The 17166-nt window shown below is 30.4% G+C and overlaps 9 protein-coding genes across 9 annotated transcripts; 2 read left to right on the top strand and 7 right to left on the bottom strand.

Moving 5' to 3' along the window:
• Positions 1–734: 734 nt before the first annotated feature.
• ELE39_001925 (PDI like thioredoxin domain containing) lies at positions 735–2051 on the bottom strand (the record flags this gene model as incomplete). The annotated part of the gene is made up of 1 exon (XM_067345648.1): positions 735–2051. One exon carries the CDS (start codon positions 2049–2051, stop codon positions 735–737), a length of 1317 nt encoding a protein of 438 aa, XP_067199536.1.
• A 214-nt stretch (positions 2052–2265) lies between these two features.
• ELE39_001924 (mannose-1-phosphate guanylyltransferase) lies at positions 2266–3459 on the bottom strand (the record flags this gene model as incomplete). The annotated part of the gene is made up of 1 exon (XM_067345647.1): positions 2266–3459. The coding sequence occupies one exon, from the start codon at positions 3457–3459 to the stop codon at positions 2266–2268; it is 1194 nt and encodes a 397-aa protein (XP_067199535.1).
• A 150-nt stretch (positions 3460–3609) lies between these two features.
• On the bottom strand, positions 3610–4614 carry ELE39_001922 (uncharacterized protein; the record flags this gene model as incomplete). The annotated part of the gene is made up of 1 exon (XM_067345645.1): positions 3610–4614. The coding sequence occupies one exon, from the start codon at positions 4612–4614 to the stop codon at positions 3610–3612; it is 1005 nt and encodes a 334-aa protein (XP_067199533.1).
• A 238-nt stretch (positions 4615–4852) lies between these two features.
• On the top strand, positions 4853–6301 carry ELE39_001921 (ring domain; the record flags this gene model as incomplete). The annotated part of the gene is made up of 1 exon (XM_067345644.1): positions 4853–6301. One exon carries the CDS (start codon positions 4853–4855, stop codon positions 6299–6301), a length of 1449 nt encoding a protein of 482 aa, XP_067199532.1.
• Positions 6302–6534: 233 nt separating this feature from the next.
• ELE39_001920 (RSC8 with a swirm domain) lies at positions 6535–8940 on the bottom strand (the record flags this gene model as incomplete). Its single annotated transcript, XM_067345643.1, has 1 exon — positions 6535–8940. One exon carries the CDS (start codon positions 8938–8940, stop codon positions 6535–6537), a length of 2406 nt encoding a protein of 801 aa, XP_067199531.1.
• Positions 8941–9127: 187 nt separating this feature from the next.
• ELE39_001919 (uncharacterized protein) lies at positions 9128–10270 on the bottom strand (the record flags this gene model as incomplete). The annotated part of the gene is made up of 1 exon (XM_067345642.1): positions 9128–10270. The coding sequence occupies one exon, from the start codon at positions 10268–10270 to the stop codon at positions 9128–9130; it is 1143 nt and encodes a 380-aa protein (XP_067199530.1).
• A 71-nt stretch (positions 10271–10341) lies between these two features.
• ELE39_001918 (uncharacterized protein) lies at positions 10342–12144 on the top strand (the record flags this gene model as incomplete). The annotated part of the gene is made up of 1 exon (XM_067345641.1): positions 10342–12144. One exon carries the CDS (start codon positions 10342–10344, stop codon positions 12142–12144), a length of 1803 nt encoding a protein of 600 aa, XP_067199529.1.
• A 622-nt stretch (positions 12145–12766) lies between these two features.
• ELE39_001917 (uncharacterized protein) lies at positions 12767–16273 on the bottom strand (the record flags this gene model as incomplete). Its single annotated transcript, XM_067345640.1, has 1 exon — positions 12767–16273. One exon carries the CDS (start codon positions 16271–16273, stop codon positions 12767–12769), a length of 3507 nt encoding a protein of 1168 aa, XP_067199528.1.
• A 153-nt stretch (positions 16274–16426) lies between these two features.
• ELE39_001916 (2x Ef hands) lies at positions 16427–16930 on the bottom strand (the record flags this gene model as incomplete). The annotated part of the gene is made up of 1 exon (XM_067345639.1): positions 16427–16930. The coding sequence occupies one exon, from the start codon at positions 16928–16930 to the stop codon at positions 16427–16429; it is 504 nt and encodes a 167-aa protein (XP_067199527.1).
• Positions 16931–17166: the final 236 nt, after the last annotated feature.

Genomic DNA, 17166 nt, shown 5'->3' with positions numbered 1-17166 from the left:
ACAAATAAAACAATTTGATATGGTGTTATGTAAGCTTATTTTTGAGAGAATTTTTAGACTGACAAAATAAATATCTAAATAAAATCCATATAACAAATTCTTGCTCATCTGTTTATTTTTGTCGGATTATTCATAAAAATTGTTCAGACCTGCAATATTTTGGTTGACTATAAAATGTTCAATGACTTTTTATTTCTCGTTTATACAATTCAATAATTTAACTTAAAAAATCAAGAACATTAGTAATTTTTAATTTCTTTGAAGTAATTAAATTGATAATCGATAATTTTAATAATTTAATTTTTTTAATATATCACTCTAAAATCAAAAATTTTATTATATTGGCAAGTAATGAATCATTTAATTACAACAGGCAAGCAATAGCAATATTTTTTTAGAACGTTCTTTCATTCAAATATTTAGAGGTAGGCTAATTAAAATATGCTCAAAAAACTTGGGAATCGATTATATTATCTTTCCCAAACTTGGAAAAATAATATAATTATGCAAATTCTTAATAACCCGAATAATACATTTTCAGGATTTCGGAAACATTGGATTACTTTAGTAATGCCGTTTAAACCAAAATCCAAAAATGGCGTTATGTGAACGATAGAAGCAACAAATAATCTGATAGTTCTATTACCTAAAGTAAGAGTAAATCTTAATTCAAATCTATTCAAGAATAAATACAAAAAATCAAAGCTGACTATAGTTAGGAATATCTACGAAATCTATAGCTCGTCTCTGCTTTTTTCCGATTTCTTATTTGTTTTCTGCGTCCTGTCGACAAACTTAGGTAGTCTCTGCCCCTTGATATTCGTAAATCTGGCATCACCGCCAATCACCTTATCTAGAAAGTCTTTAATCGTTTCCTTATTTGCAGATTGAAGATCCCCTTCGATATTTCTTGGGAGAACTGCGAACTTTAATCTTTTATTAGTACCTAAAACCACAGCTGATGGGAGAGTGATTTTATTACCATCATCATTGAAAAGTTTCATGAATTCATCTTCTATTGAAGCATCCATCCACATCCACTTAAAGCTAATGCCTCTACCTGCAATATTGGGAGTAAACAAATCCTGGAGTTCTTCCAACATAGACAGTTCCTCCAATGAAATTTCGCCTTTTTTCAAGTAGATAAAGCACAAATTTTTGTATTTCCCACATACATCGTTATATGAGGGCCCTGTTAATTCAGGAATTCGTTGCAATAACCACGGCTTAGAGCCTGAATCTTGAGATTCACTATCGGAAAATCCTCCTCCCATCACAAATGTCTCTGCATAAACATTCAAGAACTCAAATAGTGGCAAAAACTTAATTTCACCTCTATAAAATTCATGTGGCTTTGAAGCAGTCTTATATACCATGATGGTCGGAAAGCTCGAAATTTGAAACTTTTTTGTAATGCCAATCGAGACATCGTTCTTCTTACAGTTTGGAATGAAACCGAACAAAAGTTTTTTATTGAACTCGTTTGCAAGGGAATGAATAATTGTTGGAGGTATTTCCTTTTCGCTAAAAACGAGCACTTTTGGAACAGAAATGTGTTTTGTGAGAAAGTCTTCAATTTTAATAACTTTGGGGCTTTCTTGGTTTGGAACTCCAATTAATGAAACATTATCTCTGGGTATGAACCTTAAAAGTTGGCTCTTAAGACCTCTCAGGGTTTTCTCACCATTAAACTCAAATTTTGGAATGGGCAGAACTGGGTAAATGACGATTTTACCGATACTACCTATTTTGCTGCAAAATTGTTTAAATTCTTTGCAATTGATTGCTGCAACCTTCGCCATACCCTTCAGTTCCCTTGCTGCATCATTATACCAACCTAGAAGTTCGTTAACAGAGGCCTTATCATCACCATTATAGAAGAAGACAGAGGTAGCACCACTTTTACGGTACTTTGACAATAAACTCTCAAAATTGGGTGCCGTTAGTATCTGAATATCATGCTGCAAGGGATCCAGTATGACTTCCGACGAAGCAAAGGAAAAACTGACGAATGTAGAAATAACAAAAGAGAGAATGTAAAGCAAAGTCATATTTCATCAGTCTTTCTATTCATATATCCAAAAATATTTGTTGTAAAGAAAATGCCCCTCAAATAAACATTTAAATAAGGTCTTAATGCTTGCCGCATTTGAGACAAGTTCCATGTAAAACAATAAAAATATATGTGGGGAGTGCTATACACCAATAATAATGAATTAATAAGTCGCTAAGCATATTCAACAATCTAATAGTATAAATTTTATATCACAAACAAATTGTGTTTGGAGTATTAATGGATGTAGCCACACTTTTGTTAGGAAGTATTGTGGATGAGTTAATAAATAACTCATCTTGAATGTTTACATCATCACCAAATACAGATAATCCATCTATGCGTATCCACTTCCCAATACTACAATAACACCCGATAATTGAGCCGGAAATATTTGAATAACTGCCAACACTTGTATTATCGAATATTACACAATCCTTTAGTCTTACACCCTCTCCAATTTTACAATTTCTGCCAATAACAACATTAGGACCAATACTAGAACCCTTTCCTACTGAGGAAGTGGAGTGAATAATAACGTTTCCTATGATTTTAAACTCTGGTTTTTCGGAATATAATGTGAGTTTGTTTTCAGTAAGGAGTTTACTAAGTAGTTCTATATTAGGACCAAATTCATCACAGCACGAATCTCGTTCTGTAGCCGAATTGGATTTAATGAATTCCATAAGTAACTTGCTTCCTAATAAGAAATCCTTTGGATTCCCTATATCTGCCCATATGTTATCATCGTTTGTGAAGAATTTGTTGCAATACAGTGTATTTGATGATGCCATAATAGGGAATACATCCTTTTCAATAGAAACTTGCTGATTAGGTTTAATCAAATCAAGTATTTTTTTTGAAAAAATATAAATTCCTGCGTTAATGAAGTCACCGACAAAATTCTTCGGTTTTTCAATAAATTTTTTTACGATAAGTGTATTTTCGTCATGCAGCACTACCCCATATTTTGAAGGATCAGAAACTTGTTTAATAAGAATAACCCCATTACATTCCGAGTTAGAGTTTTTCTTATGATAAAGATCAAGCATTTCTCTCAATGGAAAGTTACATATTATATCTGAATTACAAACAAAAAAGGGCTCGTCTTCTTTTAAGAAATCCTGTGCTAGTTTAATTGGACCTGCAGTGCCCAATGGCTTTTCCTCAATGCTCAAGTGAACTTTTACTGCATATCTATCTTCAATTACTTTTAGTGTGGGAATGAGCTCGTTTGCTTTGTAATTAAGTGCTACAATTATATCATTTATCCCAATACTAGCAAACTGTGCAATCTGGAATTCTATTATTGGGACGTTACACAACTCAACAATAGATTTAGGCTTTGTAAGTGTTAATGGACGAAGCCTAGAGCCATAACCACCCGACAAAATTATTGCTTTCATAATTCAAGAAAATATTGACTTATTTCAAACTGAATTAAGTTTAGCGGTGAATAAATGTGGGGTACAGTGACAATAAAGAAAAAGAAACGCGAAATCTATATAGAGCTAAATAAAGGTAAATCTCAAAATAATAAAAAATTAATACCTAAGTTACCTAGAAAATGATCCTTTTATGATGGAGAATGCGTCAATAGAACTGAAAGGACATGGCTTTTTAGAGCTCTCAACTACACGATTACTATTACCTACTTCACTTTCAAATTTATGTTTAGACAAATTACCAGGATCGAAACCAATCTGACTAATTTTGTCGATATTTGTGGGTTTCTCAATGTTCCCTATACTTTCATTTATTATTTTATTGAATTTATTTAATGAAAACGGCGTTTCAATGCCATTTTCATAGATTTTCTCTATAGTTTCTTTTACGGTTTTAATTTTAATAACTTCTGCATTTTCAAATGAAAAATCTCTGTCAAATTTTCTTTCAGTTTGAGTTTCAAGGTTGTAATTGTTTTTCGCATTTGAGTTAAAAGCTTTGGTTTTCAATTGATTGGACTCTAGATCAGAGTTTTTTTCAACTTCGCTTGATGATTCTTTCCTTTCTACTTCAATTTCCAACAAATTATTAGAAGTCGTACGGTTAAATTTTTGAGTTTGATTAAAGCCCTTAAAATTATTCAATGGCTTTTCTTCGTTATGTATTGTGGCTTCCATGCTATCAATTTGTAATGAAGGTGGAATCGTATTATCGGGGGTATATAGTTTAAATTCATATTTGTCCCTAATCCATTGCTCTACAATCGAATGTTGTTGGTTACCCCAGCTTGGGCGTTGAAATCCAGTAGGTAACTTATGTTCATAGTATTTATTTGAAATATAGTTGCCTATTTTCATACACCTTTTTATCCAATCATTATTCCACGTATCTAAAGAAATACTTTTAACCTTTGATATGTGAACTCCGAGGTGACGATGAACTCCACTACAGTCAATGCATATTAAAATTCCAAGATTTACGGATGCCCATCTTGGAGTTTTAGCACCACAATCGGCACAAACTTTATTTCCATTAATGGAACCCAATATATCGGACAGATTTTCTTTTTTCGCTGGAACAAAACTATTTTGTCTTAACCCACTGACATTCTTCATTTTAAAAGGCTACACTTTTATATCTCTATCAATTTTACATATGTACAAATTCTCGAGTATCTATGAAAAAACATTGAAAAAAAGTGTAATATTGTTAAACCGCCATAGTAATAGTGCAAAGCAATAGAAGCTAAAGGATCATTACTTTAGAATGTTAGTTATTGCGATAATTTAATTGTATTCTAAAAATTAAAGATGAGGAAACTTCTTTACCAATAAATCAATATTTTTTTGAATTATGAGTTTTATTTTTAAAAAAGGATTATTTTCCATTTCAAACAAATTCAAGTTTGTTCAACAAAATTACAGAATATTTTTGTTGAAGGACTTCAATATAAATAGAAATGCTTCAGTATTCTCACGCAATAAAATGGTATTTGAATGGGAAAATGTAGGCCTAATTGACTTAATATACTTTGATAGCGACGAGTTTATTAAATGCCCGATCTGCCTTGAGTCAGACTTGCTAGTTCCAAAAATATCTAATTGTGGACATATTTATTGTTGGCCTTGCATAATCAAACTTATGAATAGCATTTTAGAAAGTGATGAATATGCAAACAAATTTAAATGCCCAATATGTTTCTCAAATGTATTACTAAACGAGCTTGTTTCATTAAGATATCAAATAGTTCAGAAAGTCCAAATAGGCTCAGAAATTAATTTATGCCTTCTTTTCAGAAATATTTCAAGTCCACTTATTCATCTTGAGTTCAATATGAATAATTCAGACGAGAAAATTTTACTAGAGAAAAATGAAATAGGTGCTCAGTTCCAAAGAATTGGATTAATTTCTGACCAAAATGATATATTATTATGCGATCTTCAGATGTTAAGAATTAGAAAGCTAGAAAGTGAGAGAAGCGATTTAAGTGAAGAAATCGGTCACATTGAAGAGTGCATTTCAATAATAGAAAACACTCTCGAATTAAAAGGAGTTATTCCCAAGTACGAAAAATTTTCGAAGCATACTTTTGATCTGCTACTATCACAATACAGAGAATCTGAACTATTAGAAGAACTTGAATACGGTTTCATTAATTCTTCAGCTAATAGTAGTAGCCAAGGTAATATAAAAGATATGTTTTATTTCTACCAGCTATTTGATGGCCAATTAGTGTTCTTGGAGCCATTTTATATTAAAGTGCTTCAAACTGAATTTGGTTCAATTGAGAATTTACCCAAAGCACTATTAAGTGTTTCGGTTACATCAATAAAAGAGTTTATTTTAAATCGTCAAAGCGTCAGAAAATATAAATTCCTGAGTCATATTCCCATGGGATCGACAATATTTATTGTGGGTATAGATGTAACACCCTATATTACAACGAAAACAAAAGAAGTATTTAATGAAGAACTAAAAAAAAGAGTAAATAAGAAAGAGTCAGTCAAAGATATGAATTGCATTAATTTGCCAAATAATAACGTCAATATAAATCACTTTTCAATACACAAAGCAAGAAACTCTAATCATGTCAAGAGCCGTTTAAATTTAAACGAAAGTAATCAAAATTTAGCGAGAATCCTGGACTTGAATCTTTCAATTTCGGGAAACTACCCAAATTTTAGTGAAACTAAAGTTTACGATCTTAGAAATGATGAATCAAGTGGGAAAAAATTTGTATATTACGAAAATAACGAAGACATGTTCCCCCCATTAACTAAAACATTTCGAAACGTTATATAGATGATTTTCGTGCGCCAAACTTTATTCAAAAAGTGCGTAGACAGGGATTCGAACCCTGGAGTACACGTGTACACCAGATCTTAAGTCTGGCCCCTTAGACCGACTCGGGCATCTACGCCTCACAACCGACGGTGGCCAAATATTGGTCAAATACAAACATTCTGGTTTTAACAAACCCCGGGAAAAGGCGGACTCAGAGAGATCAACGGATTAGTATAATTATTTGAATATTTCTACAACCTTAAGGTTTGTTTTGAAATAACTTGGCTCTTAGCGTTACTAAGTTTAGATTTGATTTCATCGTTTTCTTTCTTAATTTTTTCAATTTTTACTTCCAAAAAATTTCTCTCCTCATCTATCATAGATTGCAAATGCCTAAACTGTCTCAGCTTTAGCTCTAATCTATTGATTGTGTTATCAATCAAGTAAGGAATTATATTTTCAACCTCATTTCTTTCCCATTCAGCGAGTTCCTTTGCTCTAAGTGCAGCGTTTTCAAGGGCTTTCGAACAAACTTGTTGAATTCCCTTTTCGCCTAGTAATGCAGAACTTGGCCAGTTTGCCGAAGAAATTTTTGGTATGAACTGCGGTAAGTACTGGTTAGCTTTATCATTGAAATTGGAACCAACACAATTATTTTCCGCGGCTTCATCCCCAACAATAAGAGTGTTTTTATTGGATAGAAATGGTTGGTTGTCAGAGATTTTTTCTTTATAACCTTCAATTTCCAATATTCTATCTAACGCAGACTTAGCGGCGGATGCGGCAACTACAGGGTTTACCGTGGATGCTATCAATGCGATTTGTGTCATCAGTGGATTACTCACATCCATAAATGGAAATGATGGTTTCGTATGTTTTGATGGATTAATGTTTCTCATAAACGGTTCCTCTATTGGTAATTGAATGAAGTACGCAACACATTCCTGAGGTGTTTTAGTATTCCCAAGATGGTACGATATTGCATCCCAATCATCACCATAATATTCAACCCCTTCAATGAGTTTTTGCACTTCTTCTTTAGTCCAGGAAGCAATTCCCAAAACTCCCATTCTAGGAATTTCTTCTGGATTAGTTAATGATGATACAATTGGAGCATCAACTTTAATAAAATGCCCAGAGTTTAAAATAGGTGGATATCTTCCTTCTGAGTAACACCTAATGCACCAAACACAGCGATCTAACACCGCAACTGAAACGCCACAAACAACCCCAGCCCTAAGAATATAATATGAATAAATACACGACTTTCCGCATGAAACGCATTGCACCAACATCGAGTTTACGAATGGGTTATTTATAGCTTCATCATTTATACGAGAAATATTTGGTGCGCTATTATTGTTAGTGCGTTTAATATCTAGGTCATTAAGCCTGTAATCACGAAATTTTCTTAACTTTGGAGGAAGCGTTTTAATGTTTGCTTGAAAATTTATTAAGCCCCAAAATTCGAGATAGGCATGTAGTTTCAACAAAAAGGAAACATCCCCTGTATATATAATACGCCTCCTACATTCGGTGACAGTAAGATATTGTCTAGGGGTTTCCCTATATATTTCAATAATTTTATTTCGGATCAGTTTATATTCACTTATTTTTTCATCGTTTGGTGAAGTAATTCTTTCTTCCAAAAAGTTTTTATTATTTTTACCACTTATTTCTGTTTTGTGATCTTGTTTTTCATCGGTTCTCAAATCAACTATCTCATTGTTAAATATTGGAGAAAGCATTTCAAGTTCAATAGGATGTACAGAATCCATATCAAACCATTCAGAACAAGTTGGAATTACTATTGGTATTTTTTTGTCAGCTTCATCGGTTTCAGAGCTTTGCTTTATGTCTTCATGTGCAATACTTTCTGAAGAATATAGTTGATTTATTGATTCTGGAAGTTGAACTTTTAATAAAAGGCTAGAGTTCGAGTTGGGGTCTAACGGGGTAAATGATCTGGTAGAGAATTTTTCTTTTGAAAGTAATAGAGAATTTGCAAATGTTCTCAGAGGTTGTTGGACAACATTCGGTGCAATCTGAATAGGTTGTGGAGGTAAAATAGTTTGGTTGTTTATTTGTGATAGATTATTATATATAGGGGAAGAAATCCTATTATTTGTAATTACTTGGTTTCTGGACTCCTGGGAGCCATGGCTGGTTTTGTTTTCTTCGTAGCATTCAGCATTGTTAACTACAGTTAAATCGTTATCAGTCAAGTTTATTACATTATTTTTAAAGTCTTTATTTTCAATGTTTTGTTTTGACATGTTGTTATCGAATTTGCCTTTCAAACCGTTTTTCTCAATTATTCGTTTTGCTTCTAACTCAAGGTTGTCAAGATAATCTAGTGTGTATTCGTTTTCAACTGATTCTTCTGACATTAGATCAACTGTATCTTCTTTATGATCAATGCTTTGATTTAATTTAATATTCAAAACTTCTGCAAACTCAACTCTGCGTAAAGAGGGTGGATTACATTCGATTAAAAGAGATACTTTGGAATCTTCAGATGCAGTTTCAATGTTCCCACTATTAAATGAAACATACTTTTTTCTTTTTTTATGTTTAAGACCAATTTCTGCTTCGGAATTTTCTGCTTTAAGTCGAATACGAAGTTTTGTTCCAATAGGAGAATCTGATCCACCCATTATCCCAATTAAATATTGTTATTTGATTTCAGGTGGCAAGAATAGCAATTACCGTTCTATGAGTAGTTTTTATGAAATAGGTACTCATAAAATAGCCTTGCGGTATAAATTATTTTAGGCGCTTTATTATGTGGCAATTAGGGCGCTACAGATCAATTGATAAAGCCATAGAATTAATACAAATAAGTTAACATCCCTCACATTCCTGGCTAGTTAATTCAAGCACATATTTTCTTAGCCCACATCTAATTGTGCTTTTGCACTGTGGGATCATTTGTAGTAATATATTATTTATTAAAGTAATGAACCCAGCAAAATATAATTTGACACAGTCATCGGTTGAGTCTAACCAAGAAATCGGAATGCAAAATATTACAAACGATTTCTCACCAAATGAAGTGTCTGTTTTTTGAATAGAAAGAATTCCGTTGGCACTCTTTGGTAATGAGTTTGAAAATGATATTGATATTGTATTAGAATCTAACTTATTTTCGAAAATAGAAATCTCACCTTGATTTATTGCAATTGATATCTCTTGAATAAAGTTGCTAGTTAATATATTGTTTCTTATTAATTTATCTAGAAATTCAATTGCTAGTATTGCAAATTTATGTTTATTTTGTGAATCTGGGTAAAATGCATATATTTTCTGATTTGAAAGTAGGGTAATGTAAATAAGAGAAAAGTCTTCAATACCAATCTCTTCCGAAGCAGTTTTGTTATCCATTGAACAATAGAATGATATATATCTTATTGTATTCAATAGACTACCGCAATAAAGACAACTTTTTATCGAAGAGGTAATCATTTCAAAAGCTGCATTTTTCACTGTATTTCGATCATTCAAGTCGGAAAATATTTCAGATATTGCATTGCTTGGTAAATAAATAATTAAACAGTTACTCGAGTTACTAGATTCGTAGACTTCAATTTCACTACTAGCAATGCTCCTATAATGTTCAATAAGTTGTTTTGCGTCATTCCAAAGCTGCCGAATATGAGTATTATAAACTTCTATAACTAAATTAAAATGTTTAAGGGATTTTTTGTAAAAATCTGTTGAGAGTACCATTTTCATATCATTTTCTTTGTTCACTAATGCAATATTTTTCTTATTTCCCTCATTATTTTTTTCAGTAGAAAAGTATAATTTATACACAAAGCCACCATGGTCAAAAATAGTTTCATTCCCCTGTTCTAAAAGGTTGAGCGACACAATATTGGGGTTGATACTATCCAAAATATCAAGTTGGAATCTCCCAAAATACTCTATTCTGTCTCTTAAGATTGGGTGGCCATAACGCCCTAATAATTTTTCTAATTCAAACATGTTTAATTGCCAATTTTCAAGTATTACAAAGCGCTAGAATAAATAATAATTTTTTTTTTCAAAATAAAGCAATGCATGAATATGATGTTGAATTAATATCCCTATTACAAAACAACTTGAAATTTGGGAACTCTAATATAGATAAAATATCAAAGAAAGGCGTTAGAATTCAATCTTTTAAACAGAATTCTCTCGGCAGTAATGCGGATTCGAATATAAGTTATGCTCTTCAAGATGAAATCATTATTAACAGGCCAAGCTACTTAATACCATTATTAGCATCAGAATACCCCAACAAACTTCTATCTGAGTATAGGTCCCTAGATTTAGATCTACAAATATTAAGAAGTTCTATCCAAAGATCTGTTCTGCATAACTCAACAAAACTTATAAAGAGAAATAAACAAGTTGTTACTGAAATTAGAAAGAAATTTGTCAGTTTCGAAAAGAAAGCAAGTGTAACAATTAGTCAGTTTTTTTCTATGATTATTGAAAAATCAGATTCAAGCCAATTGGTATTGTTGCAAAAACTATCTCAATTTAGAAAGTTAACTACTTTGAGAAGAATTTTAAAACTTTTAGTTGAATTAATTGAATTGCCAAACCTAATTAAAAGTTTTATTTCTGCAAATATGACAGACGATGCACTGGATACACTTGAATATACTGAGTCAACCATTAAGCTGCTAGAAGCCTCAGTTTTATGTAACAAAATTTGGAAAAATGAAGACTGCGCTTTCATTTTAACACTTATTGAAACAACAAAACATAAGATAGACTTGGTTAAAGACTCACTCTACTTATCAATCAAGTCTAGGCTAAATTTTGACCAGCTATCTCTGCTAAGCACTGTAGAAATTATTGGGAATCTTAGAAGATTGATAACTTTTAATAATGAAATAACCAAACTTAAACAGGGACTTTTAGGAGAAACAAGTCTCTGTAACAAAATTTGCTCAGAAACCGATTATGGGCTAACAAATTGCATGCTTGCAAAACTTTTTTTGAAGTCTAGGAGCGAATTCATTGATATTGAATATAGAAATAAATCTATAATGCTTGCTAAATTGAATTGCTCTGCATCTTTGAAATTTGCAATAACACTATTCAATGCCCCACTGTTTACCGTGGTATCAACATTCAATTCAATATTTTCAAGTGAATATAATTATGCTTCATTATCTAATAGTTGGATGAATTACTACATGAATTGGTTCGTTTATTTTTGCAAAAAAACATTAACTTTAGTAAATAATAAACATTATGAAAATAGAAATTTGGCCTCAAATAATCGCACGAATAAATCTTTTTCACAAAAATCATTATCTACGAAGACAATCTACGTTGCTCAATTCGATTTAAATAACATTCCAATTACATTTTCTTCTTGTCAGGACTTATATTTACAAGTTTACAATTCATTCTCATTTTCAAAACCTATTTTATTGATAATTATAACTTTGTTAGAAAATTACATGATTGAATATTACAGAAAAATGCTCGAGTTTTGTATTGATATTTTTTCATTTGAATTGAAGGAATTTGACTGGAGCAATGAGATTCAAACCAATGGTGTAAGAATTAATCAAATTAGGCCATTATCTATTCTTAAAAATGAGTTTTCGAATATTTTAAATGAGATAAAGCAATGTCCATTGAAATCTTTGAAGCCCTTCATTTTAGACCTTACGCATGAATTTTTATCATTGATTTTGATAGAAATTGAAGATTTAAGAAATAGTCACATTTCTGTTCCAAATACACCTCAAAACGAAAATTTTTCGGTGATTAATATCGATGAGATGACTTCAATATTTAATGATGAAATTGCCTCGTGTATTCTTTCTTCAATTTCTTCAATATATGTTGATTGAATTCATTTTTTATTTATAAAATATCAAATATCCCATTTACTTCTTTTATATTCATAATTCCAGGCATCAAAGTTATTTCTAATTCTAGAAAACAAATCAACAAAGAATTTACCTTCATATGGATTTTCTGAATAAAGTTGATCAAACTGATAAATAGCATTTAACCATGGAATAGTAAATTTATTAAACAGTTCTGATCCATTCGAAAATTCTTTAGCTTTAGTTGATATTTTTGCGTTATCAATTTGATTTATAATCTCTTCAAATTTATCCTCCCAGTACTTCTGAGTAATCCACCTTTTTATCCAGGCCAAGGAGTATTCTTTCTGAAACAAAGTTTGGCTATATAAAACTAGGAAGAATATCTGGCTATTGAAATAATTGATATTAACTTACTTGTATTGAAAAGAATTGATACAAAAAGAACGTTACTATCTCGGACTATATGATTGATAATTGGCTCGCAAAAAATAAGAGCTGTTCCCTTCTTATGATTGTTAACATTATCACTTATCCAGTGCTTAATTCCAAATGATACTTCCTCATTAATAGATAAAATATTTACTAGGATTAACATTTTACATTTCTGAAGATAGTTAATTTTGAAATATTCCAGAAGCTACTAACTTACCTCGAAATCGTCAAATAAATTTGAAAACTTCGGCAAGGATAGAATGTTTTCCAAAATACTACACACTTGGACTTCTAAAGGTGCAAGTTTATTCGAATAGATTGGAATAATCTCATTTGAAAATGAAATCACATCAGATGAAATACCGGGTTTAATAAATGGAATTGAAATAAAACTGATAATTAGTGCCAATAAATTGTTGAAATCAAAGGCAATATTTTCGATCAAACCTATCGAATTTTTAACTAAAATTTCCAATACAAGCATACAGTGTAAAACCAACTTAGGACAATAATATTGTAGCAACTTTTCATTTTTAATCAATGTATTTCTCTTAATAAATTCCCAAAAATACATCAATAAGTCAATTTTTTCCGTTAATTTATCCATTGACGACAACAACAAAATATTTCTGATCGAATTTCTTATTCCAGATGTTAACTCAGATTCTGATACAAGTAGGAGTTGATCATTTAAAGCTTTATAATCAAGATCTCGATTAAGTGATACTGAATTTACAGAATCCAACTTTACTGATTTTTCATTAAAATCTATTTTCCAATCATACGGTCTAATCGTTGAATATATTGATAATGATAGTTTAAATTCTCTAATCAGGATTCCATTATTTATTTCTATAAACTCATTTGATAAATAATTATTTTCATTGCAATTAAGATATTTTTCATTGTACTTCAAATTATTTAATTTGAAAATAAAATTGTTTGCAAAAAAGTTCATATTTGATAATTGCAGATAAATATTGTTATCAATGAAATCAATGAAATTTTGAAGTGGAGAATTTTTTGGTAAAAACTGACCATCCGATTTATTTTTTTCACAATCAAAATTTGACAACAACTTTTTCATACTTAAGTGAGATAATGGCTCTCTTAAGGAATATTGGATAATTTTTGTTTTTAAAAATTTTTTAATATTGTTTACATGTTTATTATGAAAAGAATCATAATTATTTAATAAATAGTGAGCGTTCTGGCTCGATTCTGTTGTACAATAATTAATTTTATCTAAAGAGTTTGATAATTTAAAGCTATCAAGGCTTGATTTATTTGGATTGTTCTCACAATTCAAACCTTGAACAGTTTCGTCATTCTCCAACCAGAAAATCACTATTTCACGAATAATAGATTGATCATTAATCATTTCTGAAACAAATTTAATTATTTCGTCTAGCTTAATCGATATTTTATTTGCGAAAATGAGTAGTAACTCCGTGTTAATGGGTGAAATAAAATTTAAGTTTGAATGTTTTGTCCGAATAAAACTAATTTCCATTTTTGAACATTCATCTTCGATAATATAATTTTGATATGGAGTAAGATTTTCTAAAATTAATACAAATGCGAATCCATTTTCAAGTGTTTGGTTTTGCAAATAATTGTTTTTGCTTGAATTATTAATTGTTTCATTACCATTATTTTTGTTTGATATATCAATCAATACCTCATTAAAATTTGTTTTAATAGAAAATTCTAGATTTAATCGGTTTATCAAAATATTAAGCCAATTATTTTCTATATTAAATTCTTCAAAGCATTCACAAATATTTTTTGCATTTTCACTTCCATTAAAACAATTTAAAAAATTCGATGGCATTAAATAGTTATTTGATGAAGATTTATTTTCCTCTTCTGAACTGATTGATAATAAAATTGATTTTTTTTGAGATGTTAACTTTATTTTTTTGTTTTTGCCTACCATTGAATTAATGGAGTAAACCAAATTGCAAATAACGATGTAAATTAAAAATAATTTCAAGTAATTGTGATTGTCGAGCCTTTTACTGTTCATTTCAGTTACTATTTCAGCCATTGGTGAATTTTCATCCATCAGTTTTGAGATCGTCTCCAATATTGAATTCATATTTCTATTACTTAAATCAATAACTTTGGCACTAAATTCACATTGGCATTCGCTAATTATTGCTAGACAATATGAACTTAAAATAGAAAGCTTCCAAAGATAGCATAATCTAAACTTAAATATTCCAATTAATTGCTTGTAAACAATATTCAATTGAATATTTTTGGCATTGTCTAGAATTTGAGCCTTATTCATTTCTTTAATCTTATTTTTTTCTTTTTTTTTGTCTCCTACCATTTTATGAATAACATTAAAAAGCCTCTCAAATAACGAATAGAATTCTCCAAAAGAACTATTAATTTCGAGAGAGTATTTTCTAGAAAAATATTGATATCTTTCTACTATTAAAAGCCCATAATTTGAGAATATTTCCTTTCCTTTTTCATTCTCTATTAATACCAATGGAACAAAAACAAGCAAGGTAAAAATCAAAAAAATAAGGATCATTATTGACGAAAGAACTTGGATCAACATTATATTTTCCTGCAAATTATTACTCAAATTCCTCTCTAACTCCTTCATACCTTCAGAAAATACCTCAATAATACTTAATAAAGAAGAAGTTGGAATATATATTGTTCTATTAAATGCTGATTTAGAACCATTACTTCCGTTAATAACACTATTAAGAACTTCTAGCGTTCTCGGATTTGAGATATTTACAAAAGAGTTGTTTCTTTCTTGCGGATTAGCACATGATTGATTTAAATAATCAGCTTCACTTAGATTTTTCGAAAATTCTTTATTTTCTGATTCGTGGCTAATGAGATTGAATTCACTTAGTTTTATGTTACTGCTATGCATTAGTCTAATCTTTTCAATAATTTGATCGTGACTAATCTCGTCAGCTTCCACATTTTCAATATCAATATCACTCATTGAAAAGTTATTAAAATCTTTATCCAGTAATTTATTGTCTATTTTAAATAGAGGTGCCTGATATTCACTCCCGTTAATTAAAACTCCAGTGATTCTTGGACTACCCTCCAAGTCATGTGTCATAGAATTATTACAAATTAAAGTGTCTTGGCCGAATTCGTACTCCTCTTTTGGAATAATAATTGAATAATTTATCATTTTTTGATGAATTGCCCACATTTGTTTTTTTGAAACTATAATTGGTTCTAATAGGAAGGCAGACTCTTGCGAAAGTGCATTTGATAGAGCGTTATTCATGCAATTTTCAATAATTTCTAGAATATTGGAAAAATTTGAAAGTGAATTGGATAACCAAATATCCATATCAGTCAATAAATAGTCATAATGAATGTTGTTAGTGATATCTCTAAAATTGAAGTTACTTAAACAGAACGAAAAAGGAAAAAAATACACAACACTTGGAATTGTATTTAAATATTTACTCATCTCGGTTTTTATTTTTTGCTTAACATTTTCTTCGCAAGAATAGAGTTGCAGTACACCATCATTAAGGCCAAGATAAAGTGATCTAGAGTTTTCCAATACAGAATTCAACAAAATATTGTAGTTAAACCATGTATTACTTATTTCTATTTTTATATAAATCCCAATCCCTACTGCAATTATCAAAAATATTGTTAAGAATAAAATTAACAAAACATTGTTTTTTTTAATTATCTTCTCAGTCCCATCCATTTCTAGTATTCATTGAATAAACATTTATATTCTTACCAAATGGAAGAATTTGTTAGTTTTTAAAAAAATATTAGATTATTAAGTTAATTTTAACTAAATGTGTGGAGCAAATTTATGCCACACATGACAAATAATATTAAATTAATTTATACATTAACCCTTTGAAAGCTGCATAAGCTTCACAAATTTACTATAATCAGCTTTTGCTTGGCCGTCTGATTGTACCATTAACTGTCTCGCATCCTGATCAGTAAGTGATACGCCGAGCTTCGAGCAAACTTCTGCTAAACACTCAGGTGTAATATAGCCATCCCCATTAATATCTAACAATGAAAAAGTTTCCCTTAATTGTTCACTTAAGGGTGCTGAGTCAAGCTGTCTGCTAATGAATCCAGAAAACATTGCGCAATCAATGGAGCTAGATATTGCTGGATCTTGCTGCATGCCTGTGCTTGCGCGCCCTTTAATTTCATTTAACAGTACATCTATTTGCTGTGGAGGGATGTCAAGACCAATTGATTTGAATGTCTCAAATAAGTCAGATCCACTAATGCTTCCATCTTTATCCTTATCAAATAGATGAAAAATTGTTTGAATATCCGATATTCTATTTTGTGGTATTTTTTTGCTCTGAATATGGGATGAACCTTCATTCATATTTGAAAATTTCTTTTTATTCTACTTTATCAGTGATTGAAGTACTTAAATAGAAAAATTAAGTTGACCACTTTTTAACGATCGACAAGACATTTTTTGGCGCTGCATGCTATAATTAGAATAGTATTGACAATAATTTCAGCAAATACAAAATAAAAACTAAGGTAATACACAAATTCAGATCTTAATACGGTTTTATTCACTTCTACATATACCTTTCTGTATTTGTGGAAGCA

This window comes from Cryptosporidium sp. chipmunk genotype I, assembly GCF_004936735.1.
Source record: "Cryptosporidium sp. chipmunk genotype I strain 37763 chromosome Unknown contig_2, whole genome shotgun sequence".
NCBI lineage: Eukaryota > Apicomplexa > Conoidasida > Eucoccidiorida > Cryptosporidiidae > Cryptosporidium > Cryptosporidium sp. chipmunk genotype I.
Note: the sequence above shows the minus strand (reverse complement) of the source record. Positions and strands in the feature narration are given on the sequence as shown.